This window comes from Sarcophilus harrisii, chromosome 2 (assembly GCF_902635505.1).
Source record: "Sarcophilus harrisii chromosome 2, mSarHar1.11, whole genome shotgun sequence".
In the NCBI taxonomy this organism is placed as follows: Eukaryota; Metazoa; Chordata; class Mammalia; order Dasyuromorphia; family Dasyuridae; genus Sarcophilus; species Sarcophilus harrisii.
In genome coordinates this window covers 252834842-252848581 of record NC_045427.1, presented here as the reverse complement: position 1 = coordinate 252848581, position 13740 = coordinate 252834842, and the positions used below count along the sequence as shown (strand labels likewise).

Below are 13740 nucleotides of genomic sequence, written 5' to 3'. Positions count from 1 at the left end.
ACTTTTGCCGATGAATGATGGCCCTTAGAGAACCCCAGAGATTCTGCAAAAGTTATTAGAAATAATCCCAAACTTTGCAAAGTTGCTGGTTATAAAATAAACCCACATAATCATCACTTCTTATATACACTAACAAAATCCAAAGTAGGTTAAAAGAGAAATTCCATTTAAAGTAACTACTGATAATATAAAATATTTAGGGGTCTATCTGAAGGAAAATCAGAAACTTTATGAGCAAAAATTACAGACCACTTTTCACACAAATTAAGCCTGCTAACAATTGGAAAATATTAAATGCCTTGGAAGGGCGAGCAAAATAATAAAGGAAATACCTAAACTAATATATTTATTTAGGCTATACCAATCAGATCCCAAAAACTATTTTAATGACCTGAAAAATAACAACAAATTCATATGGAAAAAAAAGGTCAAAATTAAGGAATTAATGAAAAAAAATCAAATGAAGGTGGTTAGCTTAAAATCTAAAATTATATTATAGGCAGCAGTTACCAAAACTATTTGGTATTGGCTAAGGAATGATTAGTTGATCAGTGGAATAAGTAGGTTCAAGGGAAAACATCAACAAATACAACCCTAGTCTTTTGACAAACCCCAAAGATCCCAGCGGGATAAGAACTTACTGTTTGATAAAAATTTTGGGAAAATTGGAAACTAATATAAAAAACTAGGCATTGATCCATACTTAACGCCAACCAAATAAGGTCAAAATGGGTTCATGACCCCAGGAAAAGAATGAAATCTTAAATTAAGGAACATAGGGAAGTTTACATCTAACCGGGGGAAGGCTTTATAAAACAGAACTAGAGATCAACACCACAAAATAGAAAAATTTTGATTTTCCCAAACTGAAAAGTTTTTGTACAAACAAATCTAATGCAGACAAGATTAGAAGGAAGCAAAAACTGGGAAAATATTTTACAGTCAAAGGTTCTGATAAAGGCCCATTTCCAAAATATAGAAATTAACCTAATTTATAAAAAATCAACCATTCTCCAATTGAAAAATTTGGATATGAACAGACAACTGATGAAGAAATTGAAACTATTTCTAGTCATATGAAAAGAGCAAGTCATTATTAATCAGAGAAATGCAAAAAAGACAACTCTAAGATACCACTACACACCGTCGATTGGCTAAAATGACAGGAAAAAAATAATGATGATTGTTGAGGGGATGGGGAAAATACATTGATTCATTGTTGGTGGAGTTGTGAACGAATCCAACCATTTTGGAGAGTAGTTTGAACTATGCTCAAAAAGTTTCAAACTGTGCATACCCTTTGATCCAGAGGTTACTACTGGGATTATATCCCAAAGAGATTATAAAGAAGGAAAGGGACCTGTATTGCACGAATGTTTGTGGCAGCCCTTTTGAGTGGTAGAAACTGGAAACAATGGTGTCCATCAGTTGGAGAATGGCTGAATAAATTTGGTATATGAAAATTTGGAATATTACTGTTCTGTAAGAAATGACCAACAGGATGATTTGAAACCTGGAGAGACTTACAGAACGATGCTTGTAGCGGGACCGGAGATCATTATATACTTAACAACAATACTAATGATGACCAGTTCTGATGGATCAGGGCCATCCCAGCAACAAGATCAACCAAATCATTTCTAAGGAGCAGTAATGAACTGAACCACTATACCCAGAAAAGAACCTGGGGATGACTAAAACCAACATTGAATTTAATCCCTATATTTAACACCTGATTTTTGATTTCCCTTCCAAAGCAATTGTACAATAATTCAAGTCTGATTCTTTTGTACAGCAAAATAATGTTTTTTTACTTATTTTATCTAATTATATTTAATATATTTAACATCTACTGGTCATCCTGCCATTTAGGGGAGGGGGGGGGGTAAGAGGTGAAAATTGGAACAAGAGGTTTGGCAATTGTTAATGCTGTAAAGTTACCCATGTTATCCAAATAAAAAGGTAAAATAAAAAAAAAAAAAAAAAAAGACAAGAATTATATAAGGACCTGGATTAACACTCCTTGGATCTTTGCCCTGATTAGCCAGGACAAATGACCTCACATTCTAAGTCATAATGAGGAAAAAATTTTCAACCCAACCATATCTTTAGGATGACTAAATTACCTTATATGGGAGTTTCAGGGCCAAGGTAGCCCCAACTTAGTCTCACAAAGAAGAGGTCCCACTCCTTGTAAACTACTTAATTTCTGGAGAAAGAAATCTGGCTCTGGTGCACAGCTGACATTCACTCAATTTTGAGAACACTGTCCATCTTGCTGTGGCTCTCTTCAACACAGATGATTTGAACCAATTCCACTTATGCAGTGATGAAAACCATCTAACCCAAGAGAGAACCAAGAAAGAGGTACAAATAGCATTCCACCTCTCTGTTTTTTTGTTGCATTGTTTTCTTTCTCAGTTTTTCTTTTTCTTCATTCTTGAATTGATTTTTTTTTTGTGTGTAACAAGATAGCTATATAGACATGTATACATATATTGGATCTAATATGTATTTCAACATATTTAACATGTATTGGACTACCTGCCAGCAAGGCGATGGGGTAGGGAAAGAAGGGGAAAATATGGAACAAAAGGTTATGCAAAGGTCAATGTTGGAAAAATTACCCATGCATATGCTTTGTAAATAAAAAGCTTTAATAATAATAATAAAATACTTGGATGAAAAAAAAAATTGTCCATCTTAAGAGAAAGCTTTCACAATTCACTTCATTCAATGGAATACTATTGAAAAGGGGACCCCAAAACTTTAAAAATCCTTAAAGGAGAAAATCTCCATCACCTCTTCCTCAGTGAGGGACCGCACTCCGAGGGACAAACAGTTTCATCCTTGTTATCTGGGTGGGGTCAGCTCAGTCCTGAAACTCACTGAATTCAATTCAAATTCCAGCTCAAGCTGAAACCCAGGATGAGCCAACTTGAGACTCTGCCCATGAGCCCCCTTCAGCTTGTAGTCAAAGCTCCCATTATAAAAGAGCCAAACTAAAACCCTCTCTTTGCAGAGGTTCCAAACATGTCATGTTAGGCTATGCTATGTTATGCCAAGGAGCCTCTGTCCACTGGAATACTCTTTCCAGTGTCATCCTCTCTTTATCCTCACCTATTTCCTAACCGGACTTTATGCTTCTTTGTCAGGATTTCTAACATTACTTCCAATCCCCCTAATAAACCTTTTTATCAATCCAGGTTTTAGGATCTGTAAATTCCTTTACAGAGAACGTTTGTGCTGCCAGAAGGGAGTCTCCAAAACTCTGTCCTTGCGCCAAATCCCAAAGGGTTACAGGGGAGCCAAACCTCTCCATCTGGTTCGCTGAAACCTGAATCTGCCACTAGATCTTATCATTTCACTCCCTTACCACCAGAAACCCTAATCTCATTTTGGTTCCCTAAATCTAAACCTTATCACTATTGTGCTATAATAAGTGATGGGGAGGATGTTCTCAGAAAAACTTAAGAAGTCTTACATAAATTGAGGCAAAGTGAAATAAGCAAAGCCAGAACAGTGTACTCAGTAATAGCAATGTTATATAGTGATCAGCTGTGAATAATATAGCTATTCTCAGCAATACAGTGATTGAAGACAATTTTCAAAGATATATGATGAAAAATTCTGTCCATCTCCAGAGAAAAAACTTGAGTCTGAATGCAGATTAAAAGAGTCTGAATGCAGATCAAAGCATACTTTTTTTTTACTTTAAAATTTTTTCTTGTTTGTTTTTTGGCCTGTGTTTTCTTTGACAACAAGACATATGGAAAAACATTTTGCATAACTGCACTTGTATAATCTATAAAAGGTCTTTTTTTTTTTAAGTGTGTTTCTCAATGAGGAGAAAGGTTAGGAGGAATGGAAAAAACTTGGAAGTCAAAGTTTTAAGAAATGAATGTTAAATTGTTTTTACATGTAATTGGGGAAATAAAAATATATAATGATTAAAAAGATAAGACCCTTTGATTTGATTTGACAATTAAGAGATTGCTAGTATCCTTTGAGAGAGAGGTAAATGGGGAAAAAATGATTAGATAAGATAAAAGCCAAACAATTGAACTGTATGCACCTATTGTGGACAAGCTCCTTAAGGTTGTTGTTGTTAAAAAGGATCAATGACATCAGTAAGGTGATATTTTAACTTGCAAGTGAATTGAATTTAAGTGAGTCAGGGGATGCAAAACCATCCACCCACTTTTCCTCCCGGATCATCTGAATTCACTGGCTGAAGAAAACCCCAGATTCCTTGGGATACCTTGACCTTTTTAAGTTAAATTCTTTGTCAGGCCTCAGTTTGTCTGAGGTAACACCCTCACATGATTTAAGGCTACATAGGAAATGAGGCAAAAGATAGCCTAGAATGCCTATTAAAAAAAAAAAAAAAAATTCAACCTAGGAAGGGAAGACCTCAGGGTTTCTGGCTGCAACAGAAACAATTTCTATTTACATTCATCAAAACCCAATAATGACTAAGGGAGATTTTGTCTGGGACCTATCCCTTGTCTGGGCCAATCAGGGAAAGCCAGAGTAATTTCCTTAGTCTTGGTTTGGTAGCTCTATTTGAATCCCTAAGGGCATTATCAAAACTTGGCTTTCCAAAGCTTTTTTTCAAGAAATCATAAATAAAACTACATGCAACAAAAGAGTTGATTTCATCAGTTTGGGTTTTTTTTTGTTTGGTTGGTTTTTGGTTTTTTGTTTTAGTGATAGAATAAATAAGTATGAAAAAGAAAAAACTTCAAAATAATGCATCAAGTGAATATTTTATTAGAATTAGAGATGTGTGAAAGTATCAATGAAGTGTCAGTAGACAAGGAGCATTTAAAGATGGGTAAGAGAGTAGGGATGCTCTAGAAGAAGCAAATATGCTAGAGAAAACAGGACGAGATGGGACTATTGTGCACATGCACAGAGGTGTTTATCTTGACAAGAAAGGCAACTTCTTCATGGGAAATGAGGAAAAGAGATGATGTGTCCCCTTTAATCTTTGGGGGGTGTCCCTGATGTAAACCATGGGAGAAGAGTGGTCCTGAATCTCAAATCCTCCCAGCCTCTGGGGACCCAGCCTTCTGTCCATAAAGGCAACTCCCAGATAAGTAATTTCATTCAATTGGAAATCTCGGCCTGAGGCATAGCCAAAACCTCTATTGAGTTGAAGAGTAGTCCCTCTTTCATCTGGAAATTGGCCCCTGGCTTGGAGCCAAAAGAAACCCCAATATATCTAGGGCTATATGCCCAGATATTTCCAAAGATTATCCTAACAGGATTTTGCCACTAAGAAATCTGTCAGTGTAAATAAATCCCCTTTTGCCATAAACTTTGGATTTATGAATTCTTTTGCAGATTCCAGAGGGAATTCTTTCACAGATTTGCGACCAGAAGGGATCTCTTACCCTCACACCTCAATGGAGGAAGTAATAGCAGAAGATATCCAAGTGGTGTGAAATGATAGTAGTTCTTAGCAAATGGTCTCAATTTTTTTCAGTGCAATATGAGACAAGTTTGGGAGAAAGAGCTTTGAGAATTTTGTGGAGGCATGAAAAGGCTTGAAAAACTACTGTGGTAAATAGGATAAAGATCCAGTTGGAGAGGTGTGAAATAATTGTTTTGCCACAGAAAAGGCCAAATTAAGATTATTTAACATAAATTTGTACAGGACTCAATCAGCAAAGTTTCATAATTTTCACCAGCTTCATTCAACAGTGAATAACAAATAGGGCCAAAGGCAGCAGGTGTTGGAAGTAATTAAGCCTAATTTAGCAATAGAAGGAGAAACAAAGGACTTAAGAAAAGAGAAAGGTATCAAATTTAACTAGTTCACCAAAGAGTCAAAATGAAGAAAGGAAAAGAATGATAGTCTGGGAAATAATTGAGAAAATGAAGAATTGGAGTTTACAGTGAAGACCAAAAACAGGGTTTGAGATTGCAGGCCCAAGAGAATACACTTTTCTCAAGACATAAAGCTCTGTTTCCTTGCATATCCTGCCAAGAGTGACTTGGAGAAATGTATGTGCCTACAAAATGGACATAGTCACTTATAACTGACAAAATTTAGAAGCTCATATCTTCTCACAAGATGTCTTTTGAGGTTTCCCTTCTTGGATTACTTGATTTTTTAAGAAAGGATAATAGGATTCTCTGGTTGAAAGGGATTTCAAAATCTATCTGGTTCTTAACCTTGTGTTCCATCAAGACCAATCCTAATCTATCAGAGTCTAATGTGGATCTAACCTTAATGATTTCCAGGAAAACAGATTTCACTGCCTCCCTCTGTCTCTTATCCTAATATCTGACAATTATTCTTGGTCCTGTATCTAAATGAAATGTCATCTGCTTTCCATTTCCCCTTTCTCCAGTGCTCAGGGGAGGAAAAAGGGATCTTTATTTCTTAAAGAATATTTCTTTAGATAGTAGATTATTAAAGGAAAATTTTAACATAGGTTAGTCCAACCCAGAAGTAATAACAGAATATAAAAATTCTTGAAGTTCAGTAATATTAGAAATAATACAATCTGTAGTGCAAAGTAAAATTGACAGACAAAAGGGCTATCAATAACACTCATGAAGAAATAGATTCATACACACACACACAGAGAAACTGAAAGTCATAAAAATTAAATTATTAATGATCAGGACAGAAATCTCTCAGTGGTTTTGAGACCAGATCCCTAATAAACTAAAATGTTGATTTGAGTTCCTCCCTTCATTTTTTTCTATTTTCCTTGAAATGCTAAGAAATGATGAGATAGAAAAATGGAGGAAAAAACAGGAATCCAGATTAATTTGAAAGATGACTATAGTTTTGTTACCCACAAAAAAAAAAAAAAAAATTTCTTCCTCATCCTCAGATATGTTTAGCTCTATAAACTATATAATTAATCTATTTGATATTAAAGTGAAATACAAGAAGATATGTCTAGTGGATCATAAACTAGAGTTCTGTAATTTTTTACTTTTACTTTTCATTTGGATTTAAAACTATAATGTTAATAAAGAGAGTGATAAGGCAGAGACTAAATGAAGTATCCTAGAAATAGAAAGCCTTAGTGATTCTATCATTCACCTTGTGCTCCCACTTTCATTTTTACATTTATAAACTCAAACTCCAAGAGGTTAAGATTTACCCAAAGTCACAGGGTTAGTAATTGGCAGAACAAGGACTTGTACCAGGTCTTCTGACTCCAGATAAAGTGTCTTTTCTACTATACTATTCTTTGGAGACATTGATATTTAATAAGAAAAAGAGTAATCAGGTAATGGGAACGATATTTCCAACCAATCATTTTTCCTAAATCCTGTTGTTTTATTCCTTCTGTACTTTCTTGATCAGTTCTAGGGATGCCTGATACAGTAGAAGAGATGTGCCCAGACATTCCCCAACTGGAAGGACTGATGAAGGAAATCAACACTCTGGCTGAATCAGGAGCCAGATATACAGAGATGCCCCATGTCATTGAAGTGATCTTACCCATGCTCTGTAATTACCTGTCTTACTGGTGGGAACGAGGGCCTGAGAATCTACCATCCAGTGCAGGACCCTGTTGTACCCTAATTACTTCTGAACACCTCAGCATCATTCTTGGAAATATCTTGAAAATCATTAACAACAACCTAGGCATTGATGAGGCCTCCTGGATGAAGCGCATTGCAGGTACCTAGACAACCTGGGATTTGGGATGTGTGGGCTCTGTTTCTCTCTTCTCTGCTAACTCCCTGAATGGTGTAGAGAAAGCATCTTTCTACCCTTAGACCTTCCTTTTCTTATATATTAAATAGCAAATAGACAAATATTGTTCTCTAAGAGCCACCATAAGTTCACCAAGAATTGCATGCCAAACATGAAAGATTAATGGAATTAGTAATTAGTGGAATTAGTGGATTAGTAAGCATAGTTTTTTTAGATTTTTTTAAAAGTGTTTGCAAGTGTTTCATTTTATCTTTTTGGTCATAATGGATAAACATTAGTTTGATATATTTAGGGACAGATGGCACAAATCTGGTAAAGATATCCAGCAGTTTCTTGACAAGATTAATAATAGCCTCAATTAATTGGATTAATCTGGTATTTATAAATGCAATTTCCTACACTTAGGTAAAGAATCTTAGAATGCTACAGAACTCATTTAAAAGTAATTAATATCAAAAAAAAAAAAAAGAATTTTAGTTGACTCAAATTTAACATCAATGTGAACTAGTTGCTTAAAATAATTAAAAAAAAAAAAAAACTAATGCAATCTTGGACTATATTAATATAAATATAAAATCCCCAAACAAGGAAAGTAAGAGTTGCATTTTGCTCTTTTCTGGCCAAACTACAAATGGAATATTGTGTTCATTTCTAGGAACCATATTTTAAAAGGGACAATGAGGGGCAGCTAAATGGCGCAGTGGATAGAGCACCATTCCTGAAGTCAGGAGTTCAAATCTGGTCTCAAACACTTAATGCTTCCTAATTGTGTGACCTTGGGCAAGTCACTTAACCCCAATTGCCTCAGCAAACAAAAAAAAAGGCGGGGCAGGGACAATGAGACAATTTACCTCTTCCAGGGGAAAACGGTTCCAGTGTACAGTTGGTAAAGGGTCTACATAACATGTTATAAGACAATTTTAAAATCTAGAGATATATAAGCTAGAGAGCAAAAGCCTTAGGGAGAGACATAATATTTGTCTGCAAATATTTGAAGACCTTTCATGTGGAAGCAATTAAGTATATTATAAGTTATCTCAGAAGGAAACTAAGACTGGTGGGTAGAAGTTAAAGATTTTAACAGAATATAAAAAGGAAACTTCTTAATTATTACATATCCAAAAACTGGCTTACTATCCTTTGAGATACTAAGTTTTTCTCTCATTGGAAGACTGGATGGTCATTGACAAGTGACTTTTTGAATTGTACTGAAGTCCTTTGTAAGCTAGTGTTATGTTGCGGTTAATCTATTCACTTACAGCTTCTACAGCACCCATGTATGAACCCTTTTGCCGTGATCACCAATTAATAGTCATGTTTTCATGCAAAAGTCATGCAAGTTAACCTGTATTAACCCTACCTGATGCTGATCACTCAGGTTTTCCCATGTTAAACACTTGCTTATTATTTCTCACTTAGCATGTGATTCTATGGAGTGTATCTGTGTATGTGATTATTTGAGCTCCATGGTTGTACTGGCTGTGCTTTCTGGGGTTTTTTTTTTAATTCCTTTTCATAGCATTTAGAATAATTTCAAATATAGTAGGTTATAATAATAATAATAATAAATATCAGATTGCTAAATGGTTTATGTAGAAATGTCTTCAAAACACAGGAAATGTGAAGAGTGTATATATCATTCATAGCAAGAAATCACTCAAAGTAGATTGTCCTCATTATAGAGGCAGATTCTGAAAAATTATCAAAACTAAAGATTGTTACTACTGTTATGAGGCCAATATTGTTATTTAGTGGAGCTATACAATGGTAGTTCTACTTAACTCAGCCCCCTCCAAATAACCAAAGTGATAGGAGCCTTAGAGCCCCTTGAGAAGCCTGACCCATTTCTGAAGGTCATTTGCCGAGTTGGGGATAGAAGTGTGGTGAGACGAGGCGAAGGAAAAACAGCACCCCATCCCTTTCTGACCCAGAAACCAGGTGAGATGAAATTTTAAAAAATATTTAAGGGCTTATGCTATGTGTAAGACATTGTACTATAGAACTACAAATTAATGAATTTAATACTTCTTTCTTACCTATCCAAACTCAAGTGCTATTTACTCTGAGGTAGTTGCCTCTAAATAAAGCTAGTCATTTTCCCTTCTAAAAACATATCCTAATTCCCTGTGAGTATACAGAGATCAAATAACATGACATGAAGGGCACAGATATAAATATTACTGAAAGTATAAACAGTTTTAGTCATTTAGGACCAAGTAAGATAATAAGGACAACCCCAAAAGTCATATCTTATCATAAGCCCAAAAGTCAATCTTTTTTTTTATTATTATGATAAGAAGCTTTTGAAATCAGGGTCAGTCACATCCCTGGGAAGAGGTTCACTCTTTGATAAATTCAATTATCCAATTCTTTTAACCTTCCTATTCTTAGAATGACTTCTTGATTAATCACAGAAATGGGGGAAAAGAGACAATTATACTAGTGAGATGATGTATACTTCCTTTTAATGATCTGAATCTAAGTATACTCAAAAATCAAGACTCAAAAGTGAAAAATCAGTTATTGAAGCCTTGTTTTGTTTCCTCCCTTGCTCTAATCTCAATATTTTATTAATTTGAATCTGTGAAATATCTTCTATTACAGAGATTGGGAGGGAGTTTTAAATTGATTATCTTTGAAACAACCTAAAAAAGATGAGGTTAGTATTGGTTGTTGATACTATACCATAAGCACTCACAATGTGATTATTTTCTGCCACACTATCCTGACTTCCCTCTCTATTGCAGCCATTAGTCTTGAGCAACCTCCTCATTTTGTAACCATCTCTCAAGTATCCAGAGATGTGTGTTTTTTAAAGATAATTTTGTAGCAAAAAAAATTAGAAAGTGAGGGATACAGAAGTTTAATACGTGGTTTCCTGCCCTTAAGGAGCTTATAGATCATCAAAAGTATGTGATAATCATAGATAAAATCAATAATCAACAGTTCTCAACAACATATGTCATTTATGTGCTTCACATAGTCACTATAGTAATTTAGAGAAGAGAACCTTAAGGCCTGAAAAACCAGAGATATAAAAAAGAATATTTCTCATATCCTGGCACACTGTACACTAGCATATGATGTGGGGCTACAAAAAGGCTTTTTTAAAAGATTATTTTTTGCTTATTTCATTCAATATAAATAGTTATCCTAATTGAGGTGAGTCTTGTGTTTCCAAATCCAGTTTATGCCCAGCCTATCATAAGCAAAGCCAGATCTGACCTGCTTAAAAGTCACTTCATCCCAACTCTGGAGAAACTGAAGAAGAAGGCAGTGAAGATTGTATTGGAAGAGGAACAGCTTAAAGCAGACAGCAAAGGTGATACACAAGAAGCAGAACTACTCATTTTGGATGAGTTTGCTGTTCTCTGCAGGGACCTCTATGCATTCTACCCTATGTTAATTCGTTATGTTGATAATAACAGGTGAGAGAACAGAAAATTCTTCATATATTTTGGGCAAAGGGCTGTTGTATGGTTGTGTTGAATATCAGTCATGTCACTGACAAAGTCAGGAGCCGAATTTTTAGCAAGATGAAGGGGTAATAAATGACCTTTACTATTTGCGGTCCATATATGACCTCTGGATAGGGGCACTACCTCCTCAGAAGTCTTTCGAGTAATTGATTTCATCGGTACCACCCATATTCTTCTGATAGATAACGATAGAAAATGTTCTGTCCCTTGAAATATTTAAAAGAAGGCATTCATATCAAAAATGAAATAGTCCCATCCCTTAAAGAACTTGCATGATACTATAAGGAAGTAGGAAAGTATATGGCATAGTCACAAGTAAGCAAATTTGGGAGGGCCCCAGAGGAGTAAGAACACTGATGATGGAGGAGCTCAGGAAAAACTTCATGTAGTACCTAAACTGACCTTTGGAGGAAGAATATCAGATTCTTTAAAGATAAGATCATTTTTAAAAGATAATATTCAGCAGTTCTTAGATTATTTATTTAAGTGAGGTATGAAATAGGGAGATTTTTGCTCTCTAAAGCTGCTTGCCACTAACACAAAGTATATATACCACTATCCAAAATTTACATGAAAACAGAATTCTCTACAGATACTGAGTTCTTCCAGATGTTCCTATTATGTTGATTTCATCAAAACCTGTGACACTATTGAATCTACTAAATGAATTTCATAACTTTTCAAGAGTTTACTCTAAGTCCAAGTAGATAGAACCAAACATATGAAAAGGAGCTATTATCCTTTTATGCAACTGGATGGACAATCCATTGAGCTTGTTGTCACTTGTCTTAGACCAACATTGTAAATGGCTAGTGAGCTAAGCCCTAAATTGAAGAGGAGAAGGAAGCAAACTAGATAATATTTAGAAAATGTTGCAATGTTTGTGATAACTCCCAAATTCTCCCTGAAACAAAAACTTACCTTTTGATATCAGTATTTTTCTGCTGTGCTGTGCTAATCCAGATCTATACCAATCTCCAAAGAATAAAATTGGAGTTCACTCACAGAGTAATGGAAAGATGTATATTCAATATAAATAAGTTATAGAATATTACCAAAGATTTGAACCCAAGAAGTATTTTTTTAATATTAGCAAAGATATACCTCTAGAAAAAGAAACAAAATTTGTTGTGAAAGGCAATGAGAATAGTTGGTTAATCCATGATTAATTGATTGATTCTCCTGTAATCTCAATTAGCCTGATAACAGGTTGGGTGATTGTAATTTTACTGTGATCTGCTGAGTCTTCTGTCCCTGTACCAGAAATAGTTAATAGTGCAGGCTAACAGTTGGTCAGACCTATACTTATATTCTCAACTAACTAGACTATCTATTAGCATGTTAAACACAAGAGGTGTTCTCTGTACACTAGTGATACATACAACTTAATTCTGTTCAGGAAAGGAGCTACCTCTGGATTTAGTTCTCTTTTTACTCCAAGTGAACTGAGGTTCTCCTAAATTAAAAACACAGCTGGCAGTTAAAACTTCACTTAAAGCATCACATTTTAATCTATTATATGGATCACATTTTGCTCAACTAAATGTCTATCACTTCTTCCCTCCAGCAAACTCCTGTATAAATAATAAGTGATTTTGATGAATTGTCTTCTGGCACCAATATTCTTATCGTTTTTCTGTTTGTTGTTAGGCTATAATCAGTCAAGTTGTCCAGTTTCTCATCTATTAACTTGTGTATTTTTCAAGAACCTTGCTGAAGATCTTGACAATAAACTTGAGGGTCATATAATCATATACTTCTTTCAGAGCTTTTCTGAGCTGTAGTTATGGCTAATTTATAAGCTTCTTTCAGCTTGGAGATATATAATTTTTGTCTATAGTTTTATCTTCTAAGCTTCCAAGGCATGCCAATAAATAAACATGGGTATTTCCAAAGATCAGCAGCTATAGGTGAAAGCCTATGGCATCATTCCTAGTCATATATGCATGGACTAGAAATATGTGTTAAATTCAGATCTCAGTGTTTTCATCTTGTAGATGAAAACTTAGAGTTCTAGACGTTTAGATAAATTCTAAAGCCAATATTTCCCTAAATAGTTTAAGCATAAAGTTTCTCCTATGGTCAGAATAAATTTTCAAGCAGGAAAACCATTTTCAGAGAAATACTTCTTTCACAATGCTTTTAGTAACTGTGGAATCTTTTTGCTTCCTGCTTGTGTATTCTTGTGCCTGCCTGATGAAAGGACCAGTTACCTCTAAGATGTGGCCTATGCTTTTAATATCTTTTTCCACAGATGAAGTCAGTGAGTACAGGTTCTAAAACTTTTCTGGTATTTATATTTTCCAAATATGCAAGGTGAGTTTAGAGCACTCCAACATTAGAGATTGTTTTAACAATAAGTCTTCTAGGGGATGGAGCTTAGGTTATTTATATACACTTATTTGCTTTTTGTATCACTTCTCAGAATCCTTTTTAAACTATTTGCTCTCCGTGTCAGTCATCCAAGGATAAATGATACAAAGAGAATTAATTATCTCAGTGAAATGAGATCATATATACTTTTGTCATTTTCCCTCGTGGAAGTTCTGCACTCTCAAATGCACCTCC

General features: G+C 34.9%; 1 protein-coding gene across 4 annotated transcripts in view; it reads left to right on the top strand.

Moving 5' to 3' along the window:
• The window catches only part of RYR3 (ryanodine receptor 3), a 708417-nt gene that overhangs the window by 592438 nt on the left and 102239 nt on the right, over positions 1–13740 (top strand). For all 4 annotated transcript variants that reach the window (XM_031952023.1, XM_031952026.1, XM_031952025.1 and 1 more), the window contains exons 66-67: positions 7337–7657; positions 10881–11121. In XM_031952023.1, coding sequence (XP_031807883.1) covers positions 7337–7657; positions 10881–11121 — 562 coding nt within the window. The remainder of the gene's footprint in view (positions 1–7336; positions 7658–10880; positions 11122–13740) is intronic.